This window comes from Paroedura picta, chromosome 15, assembly GCF_049243985.1.
Source record: "Paroedura picta isolate Pp20150507F chromosome 15, Ppicta_v3.0, whole genome shotgun sequence".
Lineage (NCBI taxonomy): Eukaryota > Metazoa > Chordata > Lepidosauria > Squamata > Gekkonidae > Paroedura > Paroedura picta.
This window is the reverse complement of record NC_135383.1, coordinates 18,106,968-18,129,200: the sequence shown is the minus strand read 5'-3', so window position 1 is coordinate 18,129,200 and position 22,233 is coordinate 18,106,968. Positions and strand designations below refer to the sequence as shown.

The 22,233-nt window shown below is 52.8% G+C and overlaps 1 protein-coding gene across 6 annotated transcripts in view; it reads right to left on the bottom strand.

The window, feature by feature from the left end:
* The window catches only part of ABR (ABR activator of RhoGEF and GTPase), a 131,224-nt gene that overhangs the window by 17,938 nt on the left and 91,053 nt on the right, over positions 1 to 22,233 (bottom strand). For 5 of the 6 annotated variants that reach the window (XM_077311828.1, XM_077311830.1, XM_077311829.1 and 2 more), the window contains one exon: positions 21,997 to 22,128. In XM_077311828.1, the coding sequence (XP_077167943.1) occupies positions 21,997 to 22,128 (132 nt within the window). Of the gene's footprint in view, positions 1 to 6,118; positions 6,491 to 21,996; positions 22,129 to 22,233 lie in introns of those variants that run through there. The other variant, XM_077311833.1, reaches the window with a different exon arrangement.

Below are 22,233 nucleotides of genomic sequence, written 5' to 3'. Positions count from 1 at the left end.
CTTGGCCACCTCTGAGACGGTCCACTGGGAGGGCATGATAGAAATATAAAATAAATAAAAGTCAGAGGACTCCACCACCTCTGCAGTGTCAGGGAGGATTCTACCACCTCTTTTACCCTGCAAAGTCAGGGAGGACTCTACCATCTCTTCTTTACCCTGCCCTTTGCCCACTGAGGAACAAACAAGCAGAGAAAGTGAAGGGGGGGGGGCAAATGGACAGCTCTCCCTTCTCAATCTCAGAACAGGACTCCACAAGGCTCGGGATTCACAACAGGAGGCCTTCTTTCCTACAATGAAAGAGCTCAGCACCCGGAGGCCCATTGCCGGTCCCTCAGAGGGTCTCGTTTGGCTCCCTGGAAACAAGAGGGCTTCTCTGGGAGCCTAGAAGAGCCACCAGAGTCCAGAGCACACCCCAGCAAGAGAAGGCAGTGGTGCCTCTGTACCCCAGAGAGAGAGAGAGAACACAAAAGAGCCAGGCAAACACGGACAGCTGTGGCTGGCTTTGCATCGGAACAAGGGCCTCACGCCAACGTTTGTGGAAAACAAGCAGAGCCACCTGCCGAGAGCCCACCTCCCTCACAGTCCTACCCAAGGGACTTCTGACCACACAGCCCTCACTAAGAGATGCCAGCAGCTCCAGCAGGCCGGGAAGAAACAAACAAAAGGCAAGAGCGCTCCTGCCCATGTGCAGAAGGTCACACAGGCCTGGAGGTTCCGTTCAAATAGCCTCATTTTGATTGTGAAACACACACCCCGTGGGCCTGCTCTCCAAAGCCCAAGAGTGTGTGGGTATGGGGGGGGGGGAATGAAAGAAACCACAGGGAACTGAAAACTGGAGCAACTCCTGACAATTAAACTGGCACCAAAGGTTTGTGGGACAGATCTGTCTTCTGTGATCACAGAACACCCAAAATCTCAGGGACAGATTCTGGCTCTTTGGATTCAAGTTCTTAGAAAGGTTCAGCCTGAGCATGAAAACCTAGAATCATAGAGATGGAAGGGAACTCCAGGGTGACCTAGTCCCCTGCAGAATACAGGAAATTCACAATGACCTGCCCACCCACAGTGACCCCAATTCCATGCCCAGATGGTGCCCCTCCAAAAATCCCAGGATTCCTGGCCAGTTTGGCCTGGAGGAAACCCACCTCCCAACCCCAAGCATGGTCAAGACTAGTGACTGACTTGGTCTCAGCATCTCCGTGTGATGCCTCCAGCTACCACCCCAGACGGATGACCCCTTCCTCACTGGCCGTCTCATCTTCCAATGCGCAACCGCCAGATTAATCACACACGCCTTGCAATTAAGCGACTGTCAATCCCCTCCAGCACCCGGACGCTTTAAGCCCACCGGCTGCTCCGGTTCCCTTCACCAGCTGGTTCACATGGCAACAAGCAGCTCAGGACCAGAAAGCTGGCTAGTCAAAGCCAGAGCAAGGGACAGCGGCAGACGACAGCACAGCAACAGGCCGGTTAAGTCCCCTGATCTGATCTCTGCTCCCTGGAGGAGGGATAGTCACTGGCTGCTTCTCCCGGGGAGGGGGCTGCATGCGCCGCTGTGCAAAACAAGAAGCCCCGTCAAAGCGGCAGCAAAAAGAGTTTCCCACATCTTGTACTGTCTGCGGCGGCTGGATCAAAGTGTGAGGTGCACTTCACCCCGAAAAGGGGGAGGCAAATTTGGAGGGCTGGGCACTCTCAGAAAATGCTGCCTCCTCTGTTTTGGAGTAGGCACTTGTGCTGGACACACCTCCTGATCAAGAAAGCAGAGAGGCAACAGGCAGACTCCTCCAAAGTCCAATGACCTGTGTAGAACCGGGACTTCTTCTCTGCATTGAGAGTGGACAACACAATGATGCTGGGGGCATACAAGGCCGAGATTACCCACCCTGGTAGAAACAAGACCAGAAAAGCGATTCATGAAGGGAAGCAGCAGACAGCCTCTTATGCAGAATGGAGTTAGGGGGGCTCTTGAACCCCTGCAGTTATTGAATTCATTCCTCGAGAGACGTGAACAGTTCTCTCAAGGTTTCGGGTTGACATGGCAACGTCATGCGCTTCCCATCTGAGCCTCCCAAAAAAGGACAGAACTGGCTTATGAGTACATTTCAAAGGCACGTGCATAAGGTGAGGACTCTCTGGCCCTGATGGTTTGCCCACTGTATGCAGCGGGCATCCAGGAACTTACTGCTGCTGAGCATGGAGGTTCTTTGGTCAAAATAGATCAGGCTGGGTTAGCTCATGTTGTCCATAAGTGGCTTCCAGTGTTGACCACCTGGCTCTCTCTGGGAAGGTCACCTGCAAGGCACGGAGGAGATGAACATGCCCTGTCTGCCCCAGACTCTAATTTCCAACCCAGTGCAGACTCTGGACGCAGCGGTGTCCTTTCGGCCTGCCTCCTCTGAATGTGCCTGATCCTTTTCAAGAGGGCCAGGGGGCAGTAACACTTCTGGGGCTACCTGCTATGTCGGCAAGCATGTTTGAGGGGGGACCGTTCAGCACAGCTGCTACCACAGGGAGGCAGTGACTATACCTTGCCCTGCAAGCTGAGTAAAGGCACATTGAGAGTCTTCCTGGTTAGGCCTGTGTCACGGCTTCAAATGGCATCAAATGTCCCACATCCAGAAGACTAGCAGGCCGGTCAAGTCCCCTGATCCGATCTCTGCTCTTCTGCATGGCTTCCCGAAGGAGACACCGGGAGGGGAGATTGTTGGCACGTCTTGTGCGTTAATTAATACAACTCAGGAAGGCAACCGAGGTGCTGTTGGGGGGGGGGAGCTGGCACCCAAGCTGAGGGGGCTGAAGAACCACCAACCAGGAGCGCTCACAGCCTTGCAGAGCGGTGCTGGAACCGCCCGTTCCTTCCAAGGGCCTATTTGTGCACGCACGTTCCCCACGTTGTAGCTGTAGGCAGCACAGAGCCACCTCATGCGCGTGGCAGGGTCCCCCCCACTGTGAGGTACGAGATCTAACTTGTGTCGCCACAAAACTAGGCAATGTCCCAGTGAGAGCACCAGCTGTGAGCCGCCCAGGGACCTGGGCATGCGAGAACCAGCCACAGGAAAGGACATTCTCTGCTGAGGTTAAATATCTGCCCACAGATAAAATGTCAGCCTGGGACATGGAGGCCTGGCTGGGCCCCTGGGGAGGAGAGAGTCTTCGGGTAGACCCCCCCTCCCCATCTGTCAAATGGACCAGGAATGGTCATGAGCTTGTTCACCGTCCCCCCCCTGCCTCCTCCAGAGCTCTTCTCAAAACTTATTTTCTAGTTGGAAAGCCCCCAAGTCCACGCAGTTGCAACTGTGTGCATAAGACCCCCTTACACCAGTGTCTCTTTTACACTCCTTGCAGACACCTACAGCACAGAATGAAACTACAGGCCTTTCTGGGCCAGCTATCCCAAGAGCTGAAGAAGAAGAGGAGATGCCATTTTATATCCCACTTTTCACTACCTGAAGGAGTCCCAAAGCAGCTGACTATCGCCTTCCCTTCCTCTCCCCACAATGGGCACCCTGGGAGGAGGGGGGCTAAGCAAGCTCAAAGAGAACTACGGCTGTCCCAAGGTCCCCCAGCCGGCTGCATGTGGAAGAGGAGTGGGGAATCAAACCTGGTTCTCCAGATTAGAAGCAACCGCTCTTAACCACGACACCACGCTGGCACTCAGAAGAGCCAGGCATTCCTGGACCAAGTGACCACAGCATCTCAGGGCTGGGCCAAGCCAATAGGTGATGGAAGCAGCTGTCCAGGGTGGTAGACTCCCAAGGGCTCTCCCCTCTTCGGGAAGTCCTTGTAAAACGGAGGGGAGTCTCTCCTCCCTTGCAATAAATAGACACGGGGACTCTATCTGAGAAGGAACAGTTCACCACCCTCCTGATGTCGTTCTCCCCCCCCCCCCCAGTTTAACTCCCCTTCCTCCTCCCCCAGTGAATGCAAGACATGCAAGTTTCCATTCCCTACTCTGGAGCATGAAAAAGTGGCCACAGTTAGGGGAGTCTTCTGAGGTTTCCCTCCCCAGGCCCTGCTGTCCCATGTGTGGGGAGGGGAGGGGAGGGGTGCACTATGTGAATCGTGGCACTGCCCCTTTGCTGCGGTCCTCTCTCCAGGGCAGGGGGAAGAGGCTGGAATCGGGAAACCTCTCAGAGGAAGCCACCATTCCCACCTTGCAAAGTTTCTGTCAAAGGAAGCAACATCCCCAGAGCCGGCCCTGCCTGCAAGCGACCTGCAAGCAGCCCTCCAAAATGCAGCCGTGCAAAAATCAAGTTCAGGCCCACGGAGAGCTGCGTCACAACCAGGCTGGCCTGGCGGCACCATGATCAGAACTTCGTTGGTAAAACTCCTTGGTCTGTAGGCTGACTGCTGCATAGGATGAGTCTTCTTATGAGTAAGGGAGACAACGCTTCTTGTCCCAGTCTGTGCAAACGCGGGTAAACCCGTACAAATGCCACCTACACAACATTGGACCTCGCAAGTTAACTTGGCATAGCACACACACACACGCAAACAGATTGCAACATCGACTTGTCCTCACATTCCGTACACTTGCAAATCTAGAAAGCAGCTGATAAAGGGACCTCCGACTCTCTCCTGGAAGCTTTGATGGTCTTTAAAGTGCAAAGGGACATGAATCTCACTCTTCTGAGAGCCCCCCCCCTTTCACCCAGAAACACAGTGCAGGTATATGAAAACCATTCACTTATCATCCAAAAGATTCGGAGCAAATGCATCACACCATGGAATTGAATTGTCAACTTCAACAACATACTAACAGATGCTGAGTGTGGGTTTTTTTTGGGGGGGGGGAGGAAGGAAGGTATCCCAGGAACTTTGGCTCAGAGGTACTGGGGGTGGAGGTATCCCAGTCTTGACGGTGCCTGTCCTTGGTTGTCCCCCAGGATCCCTGAGTCAGCAGTCCTGGGCCCCACTTCCCCATCTCCTTTGGGAGAAGAAAAGCCAGCTAGCTGCCCCTTGCAGCTCATGTTTCCTGGGAGTCAGCAAGCCAAGAGGCTCCATCGGGCCCCTGCTCAGAGGAGAGCCTGCGGGTCTCCCAAGGAAAATGCACCACCGTCCCTACCAGCTTCGCAAGGTGCCTGTTCTCTGCTAATGGAGCAGAATTGGAACCCGGGCTTCTTTTTCCGGTTGCCAACCCCTGCAGTCTCCCATTGGAGGCAGGGGGGCTCGGCCCCAGCACTTATTTTAAATAGAACATGGATATTAACGCCAGCCGTTTAAAAATGGGCATTCAGAGTCAAAACAGAGGGGACACTGGAAGACCCTCCCCAACTGATCTCCAGCAGTCTTGATCCACAGTAGATTTATGTGGGGCGTACAGCGCAGGAGATCTGATTGGGATCGTCCCAGGCTAGCCTGACCTCATCAGGTCACAAAAGCTAAGCAGGCCATGGCAAACCACCCTGGAATGACTCTTGCCTTGAAAACCCTACAAGAGGTTGCCATGAATCACAGAATCACAGAGTTGGAAGGGACCTCCTGGTTCATCTAGTCCAACTCCCTGCACTATGCAGGACACACACAACCCTATCACTCATCCACTGTAACTAGCCACCCCCTTGCACCTTCACCCAGGACAGGCAGAGTCCCCTCTCCAATCTCTCTTTCTGAGAAAAGGAACTGCAAGGGACCCCTCCTGGCACCACGGAAGCCCAAGGTGGTCATTCCCTGACCGAGCCAGAATTCCAGGCTAGAACTCTTTCGAAGCCTTCCCGCTCCCCTCCTTTGTCCAAAAGGGAACTCTGCAAAAGTCCCCCCCCTTTTTTTTGTAAGCTGTGACCCAAGTGGGGGTGAGGAGGGGAGGGCTGGGTGTATATGTTGCAAGGGCAGAGGGGCACAAGGCGAGGGGCTCGGAGCAGGGCTTAGATGCAAGCTGGGGGGGAGAGGGAAGCTGGATGAGGGAAAGGAAGGAGGAGAGCAAGAATCCTCCTGGGTGAGAAAGAATGTCAAAGGCGGATCCGCTTCATCCTCACTTCAGAGGCAGACCAGGCACCCGACTCACCCCTATCCCGAGCACCCGCAGGCAGCACAAAGACAGCTCTCGGCACAGTAGTGTCCCCCCCCCCCTCCCCAGCACCCGCATCCAACCCAAGCTGTACAGGAACGGCCCCGGCACCTTTTGACGCAGCAGTTTGCTGCGTACTCTTCCCCACAGTCTGGCGCCCGTGTTGGGAGGCCGCTTGCCCTCCGGGGTCTCCTCCAGGGCATCCAAGCCGCAGCGGTCCAGGTGCTCGCATGCCAAGCTGAGCTGGCAGTCCGGCTGCACCAGGACTTCGGTCATCACGCCGGCTCTCCCTGGCAGACCCCAAAAGCAGCGATGGTGCAGTTAATTTCAGATGAAGGCGCCCCCCACTCCACACACACACTTTTAGCGGGACAAAACCACGAAAATCTTCGGGATGGGGAGCATCCGACCCACAGCTTCACACGGAGAAGCCCCTCGCAAGCTCCGCATTCTCGGAGACTGTGCCTGCCCGGGAAGACGGCAGAGGGTTGCGAAGCAGCCCAAAGCTTTCTGTTCCGCCCCCCCCTCCCAGCCGCCTGCCCCCCTTCCAGCGGCAAGTTAACCCCTGTGGTGCCGGGCACCGCTTCCGCTCTGCCTGAATCAAGCCGCCTTCGCAGGGGATTAGGGGTGGCTGACTCTCCTGCTGCCAAAGTGGAATAAACAGGGGGGGGGGAAGGGGTGCAGACGCCAGCTCTCAAGAAGGGGGGTCTGTCCCACCTAGGCTGGATCGGGCCCTCTGAAGAAGCGTGCGTGCACACAAAAAACCTTGTGCCCCGAATTAAACTTTCGTTGGCTGTAGAGCTGCTGCCAGATTCGGTGTTCAGCCAAAAAACAGTCCATGGTCACTCAGGCACAGCAGAAGGGAGAGAGGGTCCCCGCCAGGCCACCCAGGGCTCAGAATCTGGCCCACAAGGAGGTGAGGATGCCTTGAGCCTTCTCTGGGTACAACGGAGAACGGCAGCAGATATTTCCCAACCGCTGCCCTGCCGCCACCCCCCCCCCCCGGTTGACCTATGTGTGAAAAATTAAGACACCCCCTCCCCACCACCAGTGTCAAGGCAATCCGTGGGCTGCAAACAAAACGCTGTAGGATTCTGCCTGCGCCACAGCATTGCTGTCCCGGAGAAAGCACCGATGCAGTCCCCAAGGGCAGCACTGGCTCCGTCTAGCTTGCCTTCTGCCATCTAGCCCCTGCTGTGGTCTCCGGCTCCGCTCCCTAAGTCCTCCTTCTGCACAGGAGCCCCTCCTTCCCGCCTGAACCGGTGCCTCGAGGGAAGACTCTCGGCCAGGTTGTGAACGAAAGCATCCCACCCCAGCCAAGCGGCTGACAGGTCTGGGGGGCTTGAAGCGCCTTTTGCCTCCGGCACGGAGCCTGCAGCTTGGAAGATCGGGCGGAGTTACCTGGCATTACATAAGCCCTTCTCCTCTGCTTACGAATAATGCGCATTGTGGCTCGGCATCCAGGATGCCTTCTTGGCAGAACCCCTCCTGCCAGTTTGGTGTAGTGGTTAGGAGTGCGGACTTCTAATCGAACTTGGCATGCCAGATTCTGCACTCCCCCACATGCAGCCAGCTGGGTGACCTTGGGCTCGCCACGGCACTGATAAAGCTGTTTTGACCGAGCAGTGATATCAGGGCTCTCTCAGCCTCACCCACCCCACAGGGTGTCTGTTGTGGGGAGAGGAATGGGAAGGCGACTTTAAGCCGCTTTGAGCCTCCTTTGGGTAGGGAAAAGCGGCGTATAAGAACCAACTCTTCTTCTTCTCCTTCTTCTCCTTCTTCTCCTTCTCCTCCTCCTCCTCCTCATTGGGATAGAAGGACTCGGGGATCTCCATTCCAGCTTGTACCTGACGAAGGGAGCTTCGCCTTGTGAAAGCTCCTACTCCCCAAATCCTTGCTGCTTTCTAAGGTGCTCCTGGATTTGAATCTAATTCTCTTACTGCAGACCAACACAGCTCACCCTCTGAAACCGAAGTGACTTGGTTTGCAAACCCTTTGGGTGCAGCGCTGAGGGAATGAGGATCAAACCCTGCCTTACACAGGAGGCTCAGCTAGATGTCCTCTGGATCCCCTGACAACCCAGCCATTTTGCAAAGGTGCAGTAAGGCAAGGAAGAAGCTATCTGTTGAGAAGCCACAGCCTCATAACCGGGGGGGGGGGAGATTCTTCCGCTTCCTCAGGTGGGTTCTCCTTCTTTGGAAGTTTTTAAGCGAAGGCTAGATAGCCATCTGACAGAAATGCTGATTCTGGGAACTGAGGCAGATTGTGAGTGGCTGGGCAGAAGGGACTGTATCCATGCTTGGCTCTTGTGGCCCTCTCTTGCATGCCCAGGGAAATGCCGATTGACATCTTGGGATCAGAAGGCAAATTTCCTCCAGGCCAGACTGGATAGGGATTCTGGCACTTTTGGGGGGAGGAGGGCATCATCTGGGCATGGAATTGGGGTCTCAGTGGGTGGGTAGGTAGTTGTGAATTTCCTGCATTCAGCAGGGGGTTGGACTAGATGACCCTGGAGGTCCCTTCCAATTTTATGAGAGTTACCGGCATATTCTGCCGCTTTCCCAGAAGTTTGGTCAGCAGTTCAAAATGGCAGCTGGGGCATGGGAATGAGATGGGGCAGGGGAGATAATCTGGACATTGGCATCAACTGAGCGTTAATTATGAGGCCGGAAGTTGCAAGGTTTGCAGCACAGGAACTGCCCTGGCGGAACTCGTTGCCGCTGCCTCAGCTGACCTTCCGCTGCTTGACCTCCCCCTTCCCATGACTCCTTCCCTCTGCTGGCTTGCTTCCAAATTTCCTGTAGACTGAGCTGAATAAGGAACCAGGATCTGTCTTTGGCTCCTGGGCCAGACAGGCCACAGTCCCTGCTCCCCAAAACACAGCATCCTCAGCTCAACCTGCCTCCAGCTCCTTCAGCTGCTGTCACATAATGGAGACTTTGCACACAGATTCCAAAGCTCCGTCCTGATCCAGCAACGAATAACTAAGTTGCCTCTTAAAGCACATCTCTAAGGGGGGGGGGAGAGAACAGGACTTGGTCAAGTGCTTCTTACATCCCAGCTTTGATCAACTGCTTTGTCTCTCCCTGTCTTCATCGCTCCCAGCCTCTCCAACACATCATGGCCTTCCTTTTTCAGGCTTCTGGATGCTTTGAGATTTCCCTCACAAAGAAGAAGTCAAGAAAGAAGCGATTTGTAGAGGCTTCTGTCCCCATCTCCCCAGCCACGGCTTCTTCCTGGTCCCCTTCGTCCACAATTCCTAGCTCCACCTGGCCAGTCTGTCCCGAGGGGCATGCCAAAGAGGCCAGCTCTGAATGGGAATCCACAGTCCCCGTGCAACCCACCACCTGGCCAGCGGGACAAGAGGCCCAAAAGTCAGTTTGCCCACAAGGCTTTCTCCTTCCGGCTACTGGAGGAATCAGTAGGGGTCACTATACAGAAAAGGACAACAGAAGACACCCCCACCCCGTCTCCAGCAGACACAACTGCAGGCTCCTTACCACTGTCGAGAGAGACCCACACCGCTCTGTCCTGCCCATTAATCAGAAGAGGATCCCCAAACAGAGGCAGGACCTTGTGGAAAACAGCAAGGAGGGGCAGAGCACTCGAAGAAGCAAGCCAAGTCGCACAAGAGGTAAGCCAAACACCAAAGGAAACGGGCCCAGGAGCGGAGCTGGAGGCAACAACGGGCTCGATCCCAAATGGGAGACTTGGTCCAAATCCAGCGGAGAGTCCAGTTCGCCTGCCAGTCCCTCCCAAGGGAGCTCAGACAGCAGCATCCCTGCTCACAACACATTCACTACACCAGGCAACATTTCGCAGGCAAGAAAAGACTGGGAGAGTTTAGCATTAACATTGACTTTGAACCATTTCTCACTTTTTTTGCCCTTCCCTTCCCCAAAGAGCTCAGAGCAACATACCTAGTTGATCTCCTCTCCCTTTTAGCCTCACAACCATAGGCAGGAAGAGTGGATGGCCCAAGCTCACCGAGGGAGGATTTGAACTCGAGATTCTGCGCTCTTGGGCCAACCTTTTGACTATGACCCCTCACTGGAAATCCCTGGCCTACCCACTCCATGGCCCTGAGGGGAAGCCAGCTGAGGAATAAGCTGTGGAAGCCGCCGAGAAGGAAGAAGTCGGGAAATGGGGGAGCGTCACTAAGCCTAAGAGGCATCAGTCTCCGTAAATGTGTGTGAAGCTCAGTAAGTTCAACTTGGAAACAGCTGGCTGGCAGATGGCCCAGCCCTTTCTGTGGCCCCCATAATGCTCCTCCTTGCCAGGGTGAGCAAACCTCATGGGGTACGGCAAGAGTAAAGGTCTAGATCAGGGGTAGTCAAACTGCGGCCCTCCAGATGTCCGTGGACTACAATTCCCATGAGCCCCTGCCAGCGCGCTGGCAGGGGCTCATGGGGATTGTAGTCCACGGACATCTGGTGGGCCGCAGTTTGACTACCCCTGGTCTAGATGGAGTTTTCCATTTAGAAAAGAGAGAATTGAAGGGAATCATGGGAGAGCTTTATAAAAGTATGCGTGGGGTCGAGTGAGTTGACACAGAGAGATTTTTTCTCCCTCTCTCCAAATACTAGAACTCGAGGGCATCCAAGGAAACTGATGGGCAGTAGGCTCAGAATAGACAAAAGGAAGTGCTACTTTACGTAGACAGCTATAAAAATGCAGAATGTGTTGCCGGAATGTGTATATCTCCCTCCGATATGGCAAATTTCTTAAGAGAGAGTGGTCTGTTAGGACATTTTTGTTTGGCGACCACTAGGCCTTCTGCTGTACATACGCTTACTGGCCTGGAGTGATACCCTGGCAAGGAACATACACTCCATACAAGCACAGAAGCACTCTTGTTTTTAAATCTCGCTTGAGCTGATCATTTGAAATCATTTGAAATCACTGCTGATTTCATGCACAAAAGCTGAAGTTCCCAAAAAAAACCTCCAAATGAAGACACCTTTGATTTTAAGCATTTATAGATTCAGCATCACTTCCATGAAAATGTCACAGGAGGAGGTAAAGCATCTATCTGGACCAGCCTTTCCCAACTTTTTTACCATTGAGAATCCCTTGAAACATGCTTTGAAAACCCCCAGAAGTGGCACGATTGTGCAGAATATGGTTGGAAAGCAGAGCTGTGGACACGCCTAGCTGAGACCCCTCCTTTCCCCCTCCAGGCCCATCATTGGCCATGTATTTGCTAGGGGGGGGGCGGGGTTGTCATGACCATATATGGTCATAAAGGTAAAAGTATCCCCTGTGCAAGCACCCTTGGGGTGACGCCCTCCAGCGTTTTCATGGCAGACTCAATACGGGGTGGTTTGCCAGTGCCTTCCCCAGTCATTACCGTTTACCCTCCAGCAAGCTGGGTACTCATCATATCACCCAATAAATGTTTAACAAATTTTAAAAATATGTAAAAATATAATTAACTCCCCACCCTTTTGGGAAACATTCAGGGCTGTTAAGAAACCCCAGGGTTTTTACAAAACCTCGGTTGATAAAGTCTGATCTTAAGTGGCCTTAAATGGGATATGCAGTCTCTCCTCTTGGGGCAAGAGGGGTCTTCTGTGCAATGCAGCAAGGAATGGGGAAAAGTCATGGCGACCCAACCCATGCACCAGTTGCTCATTCCAGCTGTGGGGGGTGCCCATGACCCCACGGAGAACTCCAGTTCATATTGTTTATGGAAAAAAAGGATCTCACAGCAAAGACAGAACAAACAAATACTGATACTGGAGAAGCCCTCCTGACTTCTAAAATATTCATATGTTCCCTCCAGGCCCTTAAAATCAATTCCAGAACCCAGTCCAGGACGGACCCAGCTGGCAGGGCGCCTGGCAGCACCATTGTCTCTTGGCAGAAGCACCCCTGAAGGCTACGGTTGCTTGCCAGGCATTCTCTTAGCTTCCTGGCAGGCCCAGGGAAAACGCTCCTCCCCACAGGGCTGGCAGACATGTGTCCCCCATTGCAGATTTCCTGGATCAGGCATTGGGCTGGGGCACGGGCCAGGTCAGTACCAAAGCACCTGGGAGAGGCCAGAGAGTAGAGTGTGAGAGAAGGAAGGGGAAGAAAGGGGTCTGGAGCACAGAGCTCAAAGAACAGTCTGCCATAGACTCCCGGGGGAACACCCTATGGGAGCTCCCTCCCAAGCAGGCCCCCTCGCCGATGGAGCAAAGCACAGGGCTGTCTGTTGGCTGTGCTCTGCTGCTAATATTAGAAGAGAAGGGAAGCCATGTTGGATCAGGCCAGTGGCCCAAATGATTCCCCCCCTCCAAGAAAACAAGAATCCCTGGCCAGTGTGGTCGAGATAAAATTTGCTGCCCAACCCAAAGTGGCAATCGGCATTTCTCTGAGCGTGCAAGAAAGGCCCACAAGAGCCAAGCACTGACACAATCCCTTCTGCCCACCAAAGAAGGAGAACCCACCACCTCTCGAGGAAGCCTGTTCCACTGTAGAACTGCTCTAACAGTCAGGAACTTTTGGATGTTTAGCCGAAGATTCTTTTGAATTCATTTCATCCCACTGGTTCTGGTCTGACTCTCTGGGGCCACAGAAAACAACTCTGCTCCATCTACTCTCTGACAGTCCTTCAAGTATTTGAAGATGGCTAGTCACCTTCTCTCTAGGCTAAACAGACCAAGCTCTTTTCCTCACACGATTTGATCTTCAAATCCCTCATCATCTTTGTAGCCCTCCTCTGGACATTATCACCTTGCACAATCTTGACAATATACTTCTTTTGATATGGCCCCAAATCCCAGTTGCCCTTTTTAGCCACACTGCTGACTCATACTCAGTGGATTTCCCAACCTGGATGTGACAGTTCTACCCCCCCCAATCCCCTACCAGTGGCCAGCAGGGACCAGGCAAACCTACATAGCCAGGTCAGGAGGCCTCTGCCCTATGCAGAGCCCCAACCCCCATGCCCCAGCAATAGTGACAGAACTTTCTTTGAGTACACATACCTCCACAAATACACATGAAGCTGTCACAGCTAACAGAGGGTGAAGCTGCCCCTGCCTTTGGCTGTGCTGCATTCTGCATTCGGAAACACTGTCCCTTTGGCTTCGAAGCCTCTGTACATTTGCAGAGCTGTTTCAAAGCCACACACAAATGTGCTCAGGGGCAAGACTCTCATAATTGGGGGGGGGGGAGCAACATCCACATCCATGCCCGAAAAAATAATTTCCCACCACAAGCTGCTATTCATTCAATGGCACATTCATTCATTCATTCATTCATTCATTCATTCACTCACTCACTCACTCACTCACTCACTCACTCACTCGTGTGTGCATATACTGGCCCTCACTACAACATCTTGAGGCAGTGGTCATGGAACAGCATAACTAGTACATTGAATCATGTATAACAACAGAAACAGAAGGCATAATGAACAGAAACAGGTGAAAAGCGCTAAAAACTCAGGACTTTGTGCAGAGGGCAACAGATGGGGTTGAGGGTGGGACACAGCAGCTGGGTGGCAGCTCTAGGCTGGGGGCATACGGGGTGTCAGAGTTGTGTGACAGGGGGCATTATTACTGTTGCCTTTCATTCGATATAGTCACTGAGTTTGACGTATTGTTCTTGTTTCCGTTCCATGTGACCCGCCCTGAGCCTTAGGGGAGGCCAGTATATACGTGTAATAAATAAATAAATCGCTGCCAGGAAAGTAAAGGCAGGTGGTTTTAAAAGGGGGCTATCTGGGAGGTTGGAAGTTTCCCAAATGGAATTCATAAGCCACTTTGAGCCAGGAGGAAAAACGGTACATAAATATTTAAATAGAGGGCCCTTCTATCTGCAAGCACATGACTCTTGGCTCAGAGTCAGGATTCCACCTGGGCAGAGTGGAGAGTCCCAAGAGAGCCTCAGAGAAAGGGGAGGGGGGACGAATCCTCCTCAAAAGCCACCAATGCGATGTCTCGCAACTTCCCTTTCGAGCACATGAATGCACAATGTCACCTCGTCCTGGTTCCCTTAACAGAAAAGACCAAGAGTCCTGTAGCACCTTAAAGCCTAACAAAAGCTGTGGCAGGGAAGGAGCTTTCGTGACTCACAAAACTTCCTACTTTGCCACAATTATCATATAGCCTGAGTGTTATGAAGCCAGGAGATCCTAAGACTGTCTGGCTGCCGGTCAAGAGATGTTCAGAGGTGGTTTGCCATTGCCTGCCCCAATGTCATGACCCCAGCATTAATTCCTTGGAGGTTGCCTTTCCAAGGGCTAGCCAGGGCTGACCCTGCTCAGCTTCCGAGATCTGGCAGGATCGGCCTTGCCTGGGCTATCCAAGTCGGGTCCTGGCCACAAATGTTGTTAGTCTTTAAGATGCTCCATGGAATTGCTCTGGGTCGTTCTGCCATGATAAGCATGGAAAGCGAAGACATAAGCCTGATTCCCAAATGCAGATTAGTTCGAGCTAGCATATTTCCAAGAGCCACTTAGGGCTGTGAAAGTTGGATGACAAAAAAATCCAACAGGAGGGGAGTTGATTCCTTTGAACTCTGGCACTGGAGAAGGCTTATGCGGATTTCACAGTCAGCAAAAGTCACAAGTGAGGAAATGCTAGAGCGCATAAAACCTGATAAATCACTGGAAGGGAAAATCACGAAACTCCGGTGCATTTGCATTGGCCAGATCATGCGATCCAACTAAATGGAGAGAGCAATTCTACTAGGACCGGTCAGTGGAAAAAGGAAACCAGGCTGACAAAGAACACGGTGGTTAGACACGATTGAAGTGGACACCGGCCAGAGCATTATGCAACTGAAATGCAGCGACGCAAGATCGGAAGATGCGGAGACGGCTGAGCCATAGGATCGCCAACAGTCGGACACGACGGAACAGCTGCGCTGCCACAAATGTTGTTCATCTTTAAGGTGCTCCCGGACTCTGGCTCTTTTCTACTGCCCCAGAACAACTAATACAGCTGCCCCGTGGGTCTATTAAGGTTAGCATGGAAACTTTGCAGCCTCCAGGGTCTCGGGTAGAGGTCTCTGACACTGCCCACTATCCGACCCATTATAACTGGAAATGCTGGAGATCGTACTTAGGGGCCTTCCACATACCAAGCAGACACTCTGCCTCTGAGCCACATCTGTCCTTCCCCTGTCAACGTAAGCATCAGGGACTAAACCCGCAGCGCAAGGTGCTTGCTATAGGGTTGTGTGCTTTGGCCTCCAAGGTAGCCATTCCAGTGTCCTGGCACTGGCTGCTTCAGGCTGGAATAGGCATTTCGGCCACTGAAGCACACAGCCCTAGCCTGCAAAGGTACCTCCGGCTGCAGGTGACTCTGGGTGGGAGGCTCTTGAGAGAGCTGAGGAAGAGACAGATACAAGCCCCAGCCCCAGCTCCAATCGCATCCCATCTCCATCCCCGCCAAACAGCTTCAGTTGTGAGCTCTCCTAAGCAGAAGGCCACCTGCCTTCCTCCCTAGGGCCATGGCCAGACAGAAAAGCTCACTCCTGCGACCAGAACGCATGCCACCACCTGCCTCGTTGACCCTGGTGCTCCCACCCCACCCCCTCGCCTAATTGGAGCCAGAAGCAGTTCTTCCTCGGCCTGACAAAAGGCCCTTGTCTGGGGCTCCCCAGGCTCAGAGGCAAAGGATTGAGGCTTGCACATGTGCAGGAGGGAGATGGAGGCTGGAAGCAGCATGTCTGCAGAGTGAGTGGGTCACAGAGAGGATTCTACTCCTGGCTCATGCTTCTTGGGCCCGTTCCCAATTCCGTGACCCTTGTGTGTGGGGCACTGCACAGGCTGCAAAGTGGCTGCCGTCACAAAACGAGCCTTGAAATGACAATACGCCACCCAACAAAGCAGGGAGACCCCCCCACACACACAAAGACACCCCCCCCAGTCTCCCTCCTACACTTTTTTCCTTCCCAGCAGACCTCTCCTTCCAGCCCTCAAAGCTGACCTCTTTGCAGCTATCCAAAGTGACTGGAACTTTCAGGGGCCTGGAAAAAGGGTGGGGGAAGAGCCCTCCCCCTTACAGACACAGATACACACACTGCCAAGACAGGCGCAGAAATGCCCAAACAGCCCAGTCAAGCTAGTCAGTTCCTGCAGCTCCATCAAGGGGGTCTGGATGATCCCTGCAATTTGTCTACTCCAGAGGGGAGAAGGAGATGAGAGAAGCCGGACCACCGGGGAGGGGGCGGATAAGTGGGGCTGGCATGAGTGGGAAGAAGAAGTGTTTCTTTGGACCCAACTTTGCTCTACCTGAAGGAATCTCAAAGCAGCTTACCATCACCTCCCCTTCCTCTCCCCACAACAGACACTTTGGGAGGCAGGTGGGACTGAGAGAGTCCTGAGAGAACCAGGACTGTGACTGGCCCAAAGTCCACCAGCTGGCTGCACATGGAAGAGGAGGAGGAGGAAGGGATCAAACTGGGCTCTTCAGATTAGAGGCTCCAGGAGGCAGCCGTCACCTGCTGGTTCTCCATTCAAGGCCTTCCTGGCCAGCAGCTTGTGCGGGACTCCTGCCCCCCCCCCCCCCCAGCAGCCATCTCTCCAGTGGTTTGTGGCTCACAGTTCCCAGCTCCCATGATCTCCTTCCCCACCCCCAAGGTTCACAGGGCCCAGCCAGAATTCCCCTCCAGCCTCCCCCCATGACTCATGCTGGGTGATGCAAGCTTCCGTGACGTTTCCACTGCCCTGCTTGACCACAGACGGCTGCAGGCCAAAGAAGCCCAGTGGTCAATCTGTAATCCTGTGGCTCAGCTCAGAATCCCCCCCTGTTTAGGCAGGCCCCGGACCGTCACAAAGAGGAAGGGGGAAATCCCCACCGCCTTGCCTTCTCCGCCATCCCCCTCTCTCCCAGCAGCATCGACCAGGAGTGGTTGAGGCCGAAACCAGAATTGCGCTGGAGAAGAAAAATACACACACACACACACACACACACTCTATGCCAGGGGTGGCCAAACTGAGGCTCTCCAGATGTCCGTGGTCTACAATGGCAAAGGGCTCATGGGAACTGTAGTCTATGGACATGTGGAGAGCCACAGTTGGGCCACCCAGCCGCTCTGCTATCTAAAGGGGCTGGAAATATTATTTACTCCATGTATATCCCACTGTTCTCCCCAAAGGAACCCGCGTGCTTTTCCTCGGATCGCTTTTATCCTCACAAGAACCCTGTGAGGTGGGGTAGGCTGACATTATGACTGCCACAAGGTCATCCAGCAGGCTCCCATGGCAGGGTGGGGATTCCAGCTTGGCTCTCTCAGATCCTAGTCGGACCACTCAGACCGCTCCACACCACACCAGTTCTCGAGATCCCCCATCTTCTCTTCTCCACGTTTTAATAAAAAGAAATGCTCTCCTGTGGCCAATTGTACCACCCAGATAGCATCACAGGAGGGGGGCTATTTAACAACAGGGTGGTCAGGAGAACAAGAGAGGGGGAAGGATCTCATCACTCAGGCTTCCTGCCTAGAAGATGCCCCTTCCTTCCTTCCTTCCTTCTTCTTTCTCTCTTTCTCTCTTTCTCTCCTTCCTCTCTCTTTCTCTCCTTCCTTCCTTCCTTCCTTCCTTCCTTCCTTCCTTCCTTCCTTCCTTCCTTCCTTCCTTCCTTCCTTCCTGCTTTTTGCCCCACCCCCATAGCATTTCACTCCATTCTCCCCTCTTCCATTTTATCCTCACAGCAGCCCTGTAAGGTAGGTCAGGCTGACCATGTGCAACTGGCCTAAGGTCAACCAGCAAGCTTCAATGGCAAAACGAGGATTTGAACCTTCCCAGACCTGAGTCTGCTCCTCTGACCATGGCACCATGCTGTCTTTCAACACAAATGCTGTGCGATAGAGAAGTAGCCAGCACAGAGCAAGAGTATTTCCCTTCTGTTTTGGGGTCTCTACTATCTGTGAGTCTCTACTTTACGGTAGACGTCCAAAATCTTGCAGGCAGTTTTGACATTTCAGAGCTCTGCCTCCTCCCTCCAGAAACAAGACAGGACCTCCCACCCCCCACCCCACAGTTCATGCACCACAAATGCTCATGCGTGTGCATGCTGGAGAGAAAAATGGCTACTCTCAGCAGCCCTTAGGGAAGGTGGGGGAAACCAGTTCCCCCTCCCGCACAAGCCCACTGACACCAGTCCCTCCTTTGAGTCCTGGAACACCTTAGACACCAGCAAGGCTTTCGGAGCAAAAGCTTCTGAGAGTCAAAGCTCTCTTAGTCAGGTGCAAGTTGGAAGGGACCAGGGGAGCGCTGACTCTCAAACGCTCATGTCTCGAAAACGGCTCCTGCATTCCAATCTGGCCATTCTACCGCAGACCGACGTGGCTCCCCTGTGGTACTGCCAATCCTGGATGTCCTGTGACACAAAGAACTCCCAAAGAAGCCATTCTGGGGCCCTACCACCCAGCCCTACCACCACAGGTAGCACCACCTCTCTGCCACACTCAATATCCTCCTTTACCCATCAGAAAGGAACTCATCCGTTGTCTTAGCAACTGCTGTTGCTCTTAGTAACGCAGGACAAAGTCAATTTGGGAAACGGGTCGGGGATGCTTGCCAGGCAGGGTGCTAATTCTGGCAGGGAGGCTCTGAGCTTCACAGGGGAGGGGGAGAGGTCTCCGTGGAATACCAGGATTCTGATGCAGAGGCCAGGAGTAGCTGACCGCCTCTGAACGTCTCCTGCCCAGAAAGCCCTAAGGGGTTGCCGGAAGACAGCTGAGACTAGACAGCCCTTTCCACTGTCATTATTGGGGAGTCATCCGCGCTTATTTCTAAACCCCACGTTTCTCCCCTTGCCTCAAACTTCTCAAGAATGGCCATGCCCCTTGCCAAGGCACACACCGCTGCAGGATTTGGGATCTTTTTAAAAACTCCCTCAGCCTACCTTTGATGAATCACATAATTTTTAAGATGAACATACATCGGCCCACCGGCCAGCACCGGCCCCCTACTCCTTGAAAAATTCTTGGCAAAGAGCGGAAGAACGTCACAAAGTGCTACGCTTCACAATTGTGTGGCTCGGATTTCTCAAACTGCAGCCCTCGTCCTCTGCTGCCCTGCAAGCAACTCCCAAGCTGTCTGCGAGATGACACAGGAGTCACCCAAGAGGAGAGCGTGCGGATCTCCATAGGAGAGCCGCGTTGCTGAGGGAAGGCAGGCAGCCCGGAGAAGGAGTCCTACAGAGCCAAAGAGACCAATGTCCCCACTGGCTTCTCAAGGCATCGACATCAGCATCTGTCCTCTACTAACGGAGCAGAATCAGAACCTTGGCTTCTTGTTCCAGTGGCCAAACCTCAGGACAGCTTGCTGCGGTCTTGCGTCGGAGGCAGGGGCCTCAGCCTCACCATTATTTTAAATAGAACATGAATATTAACTATCAGCCATTCAAGAACGGGCCTTTATTTATTTGCGTTTTGATTTATATACGGCTCCCTCTTGACCTTATCGTCTTGAGGCATTCAGACTCAAAAAAGATGAGGCTCCAGAAGACCCTCCCCACCCAATCTCTGGCATTTGGGGGGGGGGGTTTATGGCAGAGGAAATCTAATCTGGAGAGCCCAGGCTAGCCTCATCTTAGCAGATATCGAAAGCTAAGCAGGGTCAGCCCTGGCTAGTATTTGGATGGGAAGACCTCCAGGAAATATCCGGGTCATGACATAAAGGCGGGAGAGGACAGGCCTCCTCTGAACATCTCTTCACTTGAAAACCCTTGCATAAATTGGTTGCAGCTTGACAGCAAACAGAAATAACCATAAAAAGCTGGAGTCTGTCAATCCCGATGCTGGACAGAAGCACATTTAGGCCTCTAGGTATTGATTGGCAGCTAGGTACTCATCCTCTCCAAATAGTTCCATTCCAGGCAGTGTGCAGACTTCCAGACAGTCTAAAAGCACGAAAATTAATAAATCCAGACAGAGCCATCGAGTGTTAGACAGGAAACAAAGCACACCCACGGAGCGCCTGCTGGACTTGCACAAAGGAAGCGGCACTGCCAACAGCGTGGCACCCAAGAAACAGGGTGGCAGGAACAGTTTGGGTACTCTGGCAAGAGGAGGAATGGAGGCTCACTTCCAGATCCTGACAATACGGCATCCCAGATGGACGGGCTGATCCTAGAAAGCGTGGCTTTAGACATCCGGACTTTAGTTGTCTCATCAGCTGCACTGTTCCCAATGCAATGGAGCCTTCAATTTTAACAGAGAACAAGGTTCTCTGCCTCATTGTTGTGGAATTGCACCCAAACTCTGCCTGGTTCACACATGCAACGGAATGTGACAACAGAACCTGAAAACGGCAAGAACAGTCCACGCTGCTGCAGACTTCGGGTGACATATTACATTTTTGGAATGGTTCTTTGTGTCACAAGAAAACCAGCACAGCAAGTCAAGCCAGTGGGGAGAACCTTTCTCCCTGCAGAGTTGGCTTTCAAATTGTCTGGTGTTTTCTAGAGGGGCCAATGAGAACTCTCCAATTTATATTCTAGGAAAAAGGCCTTCAGGGAATCACACAATTTCAGAACAACAGGGTCTCTCTCCATTGTGTGTTTATTTTCCTTCTTTTTAAATCAATGTATTGACCATTACATCATAATGTTGCATGGCAAGATGACCACTAGCAAAACCAAACAAAAACCAAATAGGATATTAACAAAACCAGAATTAAAGAGAGCCAGTTTGGTGTAGTGGTTAGGAGTGCGGACGTCTAATCTGGCATGCCAGGTTCGATTCTGTGCTACCCCACATGCAACCAGCTGGGTGACCTTGGGTCAGTCACAGTTCTCTCAGAGCATGGCATGTTATTACAAGGCAGCTCTGTCAGAGCTCTCTCAACCTCATGGGATGTCTGTCGTGGGGAGAGGAAAGGGAAGGCGACTATAAGCTGCTTTGAGACTCTTTTGGACAGTGAAAAGCAGGGCATAAAAACCAACTCTTCTTTATCTGTCTCCTGCCCTCCTTTCCCCTGTAAACAGCATTCAGCTCCTCTCAATCATTTGTGCTCTCCAGGAACATGCTCAGTCCAGGTTTTCAGTCAACCTGGGCTAAGGTACATACAGACCCAGCCTGCTGTGAGGTTTTTGTCATCCCAACGGTGCCAGTGGTGGGGAGGGGAGAGCCAATTCAGTATTACATTTAGGAAGAAGCCATCTCATTCTCATGCTCTGTTCACTTAAAATGTCCACTTCCACAAGGTCTGGCACCTTTAACGAGCCATTCTGACATGGTGGGGAGGAGGACGGACTCCCCGCAGGCAGGCACATACCCAGTTAACTTTTGTCAACACATTTTATGCCAGAAATAGGCCCTTCAGCCAAAGGTTCCATAGCATAATTCATTCCAACAAATATGGTATAAATGTCTGGGACCTTCGTAACATACATTTGCAATCAAGCACTAAAACCCTGCCCAAGGTCCCTGGCCCTAGAGAAGTCAGACTGGCCTCAATCAGGTCCAGGGCTTTTTCTGTTCTGGCGCAAGCCTGGTGGAACGCTCTCCCATGTGAAATCAGGGCCCTGCAGGACTTTAAACACTTCTGCAGGGCCTGCAAGACAGAGCTGATCTAAGGACAACAGAACATCATCAAGAAATTGGCCTCCCGACATAAGCAACATTCACACACCACTTCACTAGCAACATCGCAGCACTACTCTCCCTTCCTCCCACCAGAGAAAAGGCAGTGAGCATCTTGTGTATTTTAATATAGACTGGGATTTCAACGTTTAGATGTTTAAACTTCGTTTTATTGATACTGATATGTTGTAAGCTGCCCTGAGCCCTCAGAGAAGGGTGGCCTAAAAATCCCAAAATAATAAACCTCAAAAGTTCAGCTGTATCCTTGTGCTAGCTTTCTACAGGCAAGGAATCCTCAATGCGGAAAAGCTTTAACACACAAACACACACACACATACACACAAATGTTCTCTCAGTCCACAGCAAGAAGTGACACACAGTCGCGCCCCACCCCCAGCACTGGCCGCAGCCCATTTCCCATCCCCATTTCCCTTTTTCTTTCTCGCACCCCTCTGCCCTACCTGGACTTGCCCTTTGCCCACAATCCTGTCCACAATTTCGTTGTCGTCCTTGTTCAGCTTGGTCTTGTCGTAACATTTCTCGTAGCAGAGAATCCTCAGGCACTGCGATCCCTCCAGCTCAATCTCAAACTCCTGCCGAGAAGGAAAGAAAGGAGTCAGCAGAGGTTGGGGGGGGTGGTCCTCAGAGGCTGCCGGGTAGAAACAAGGAGTGTTGGGGGTGGGGAGGAGATCGACGCA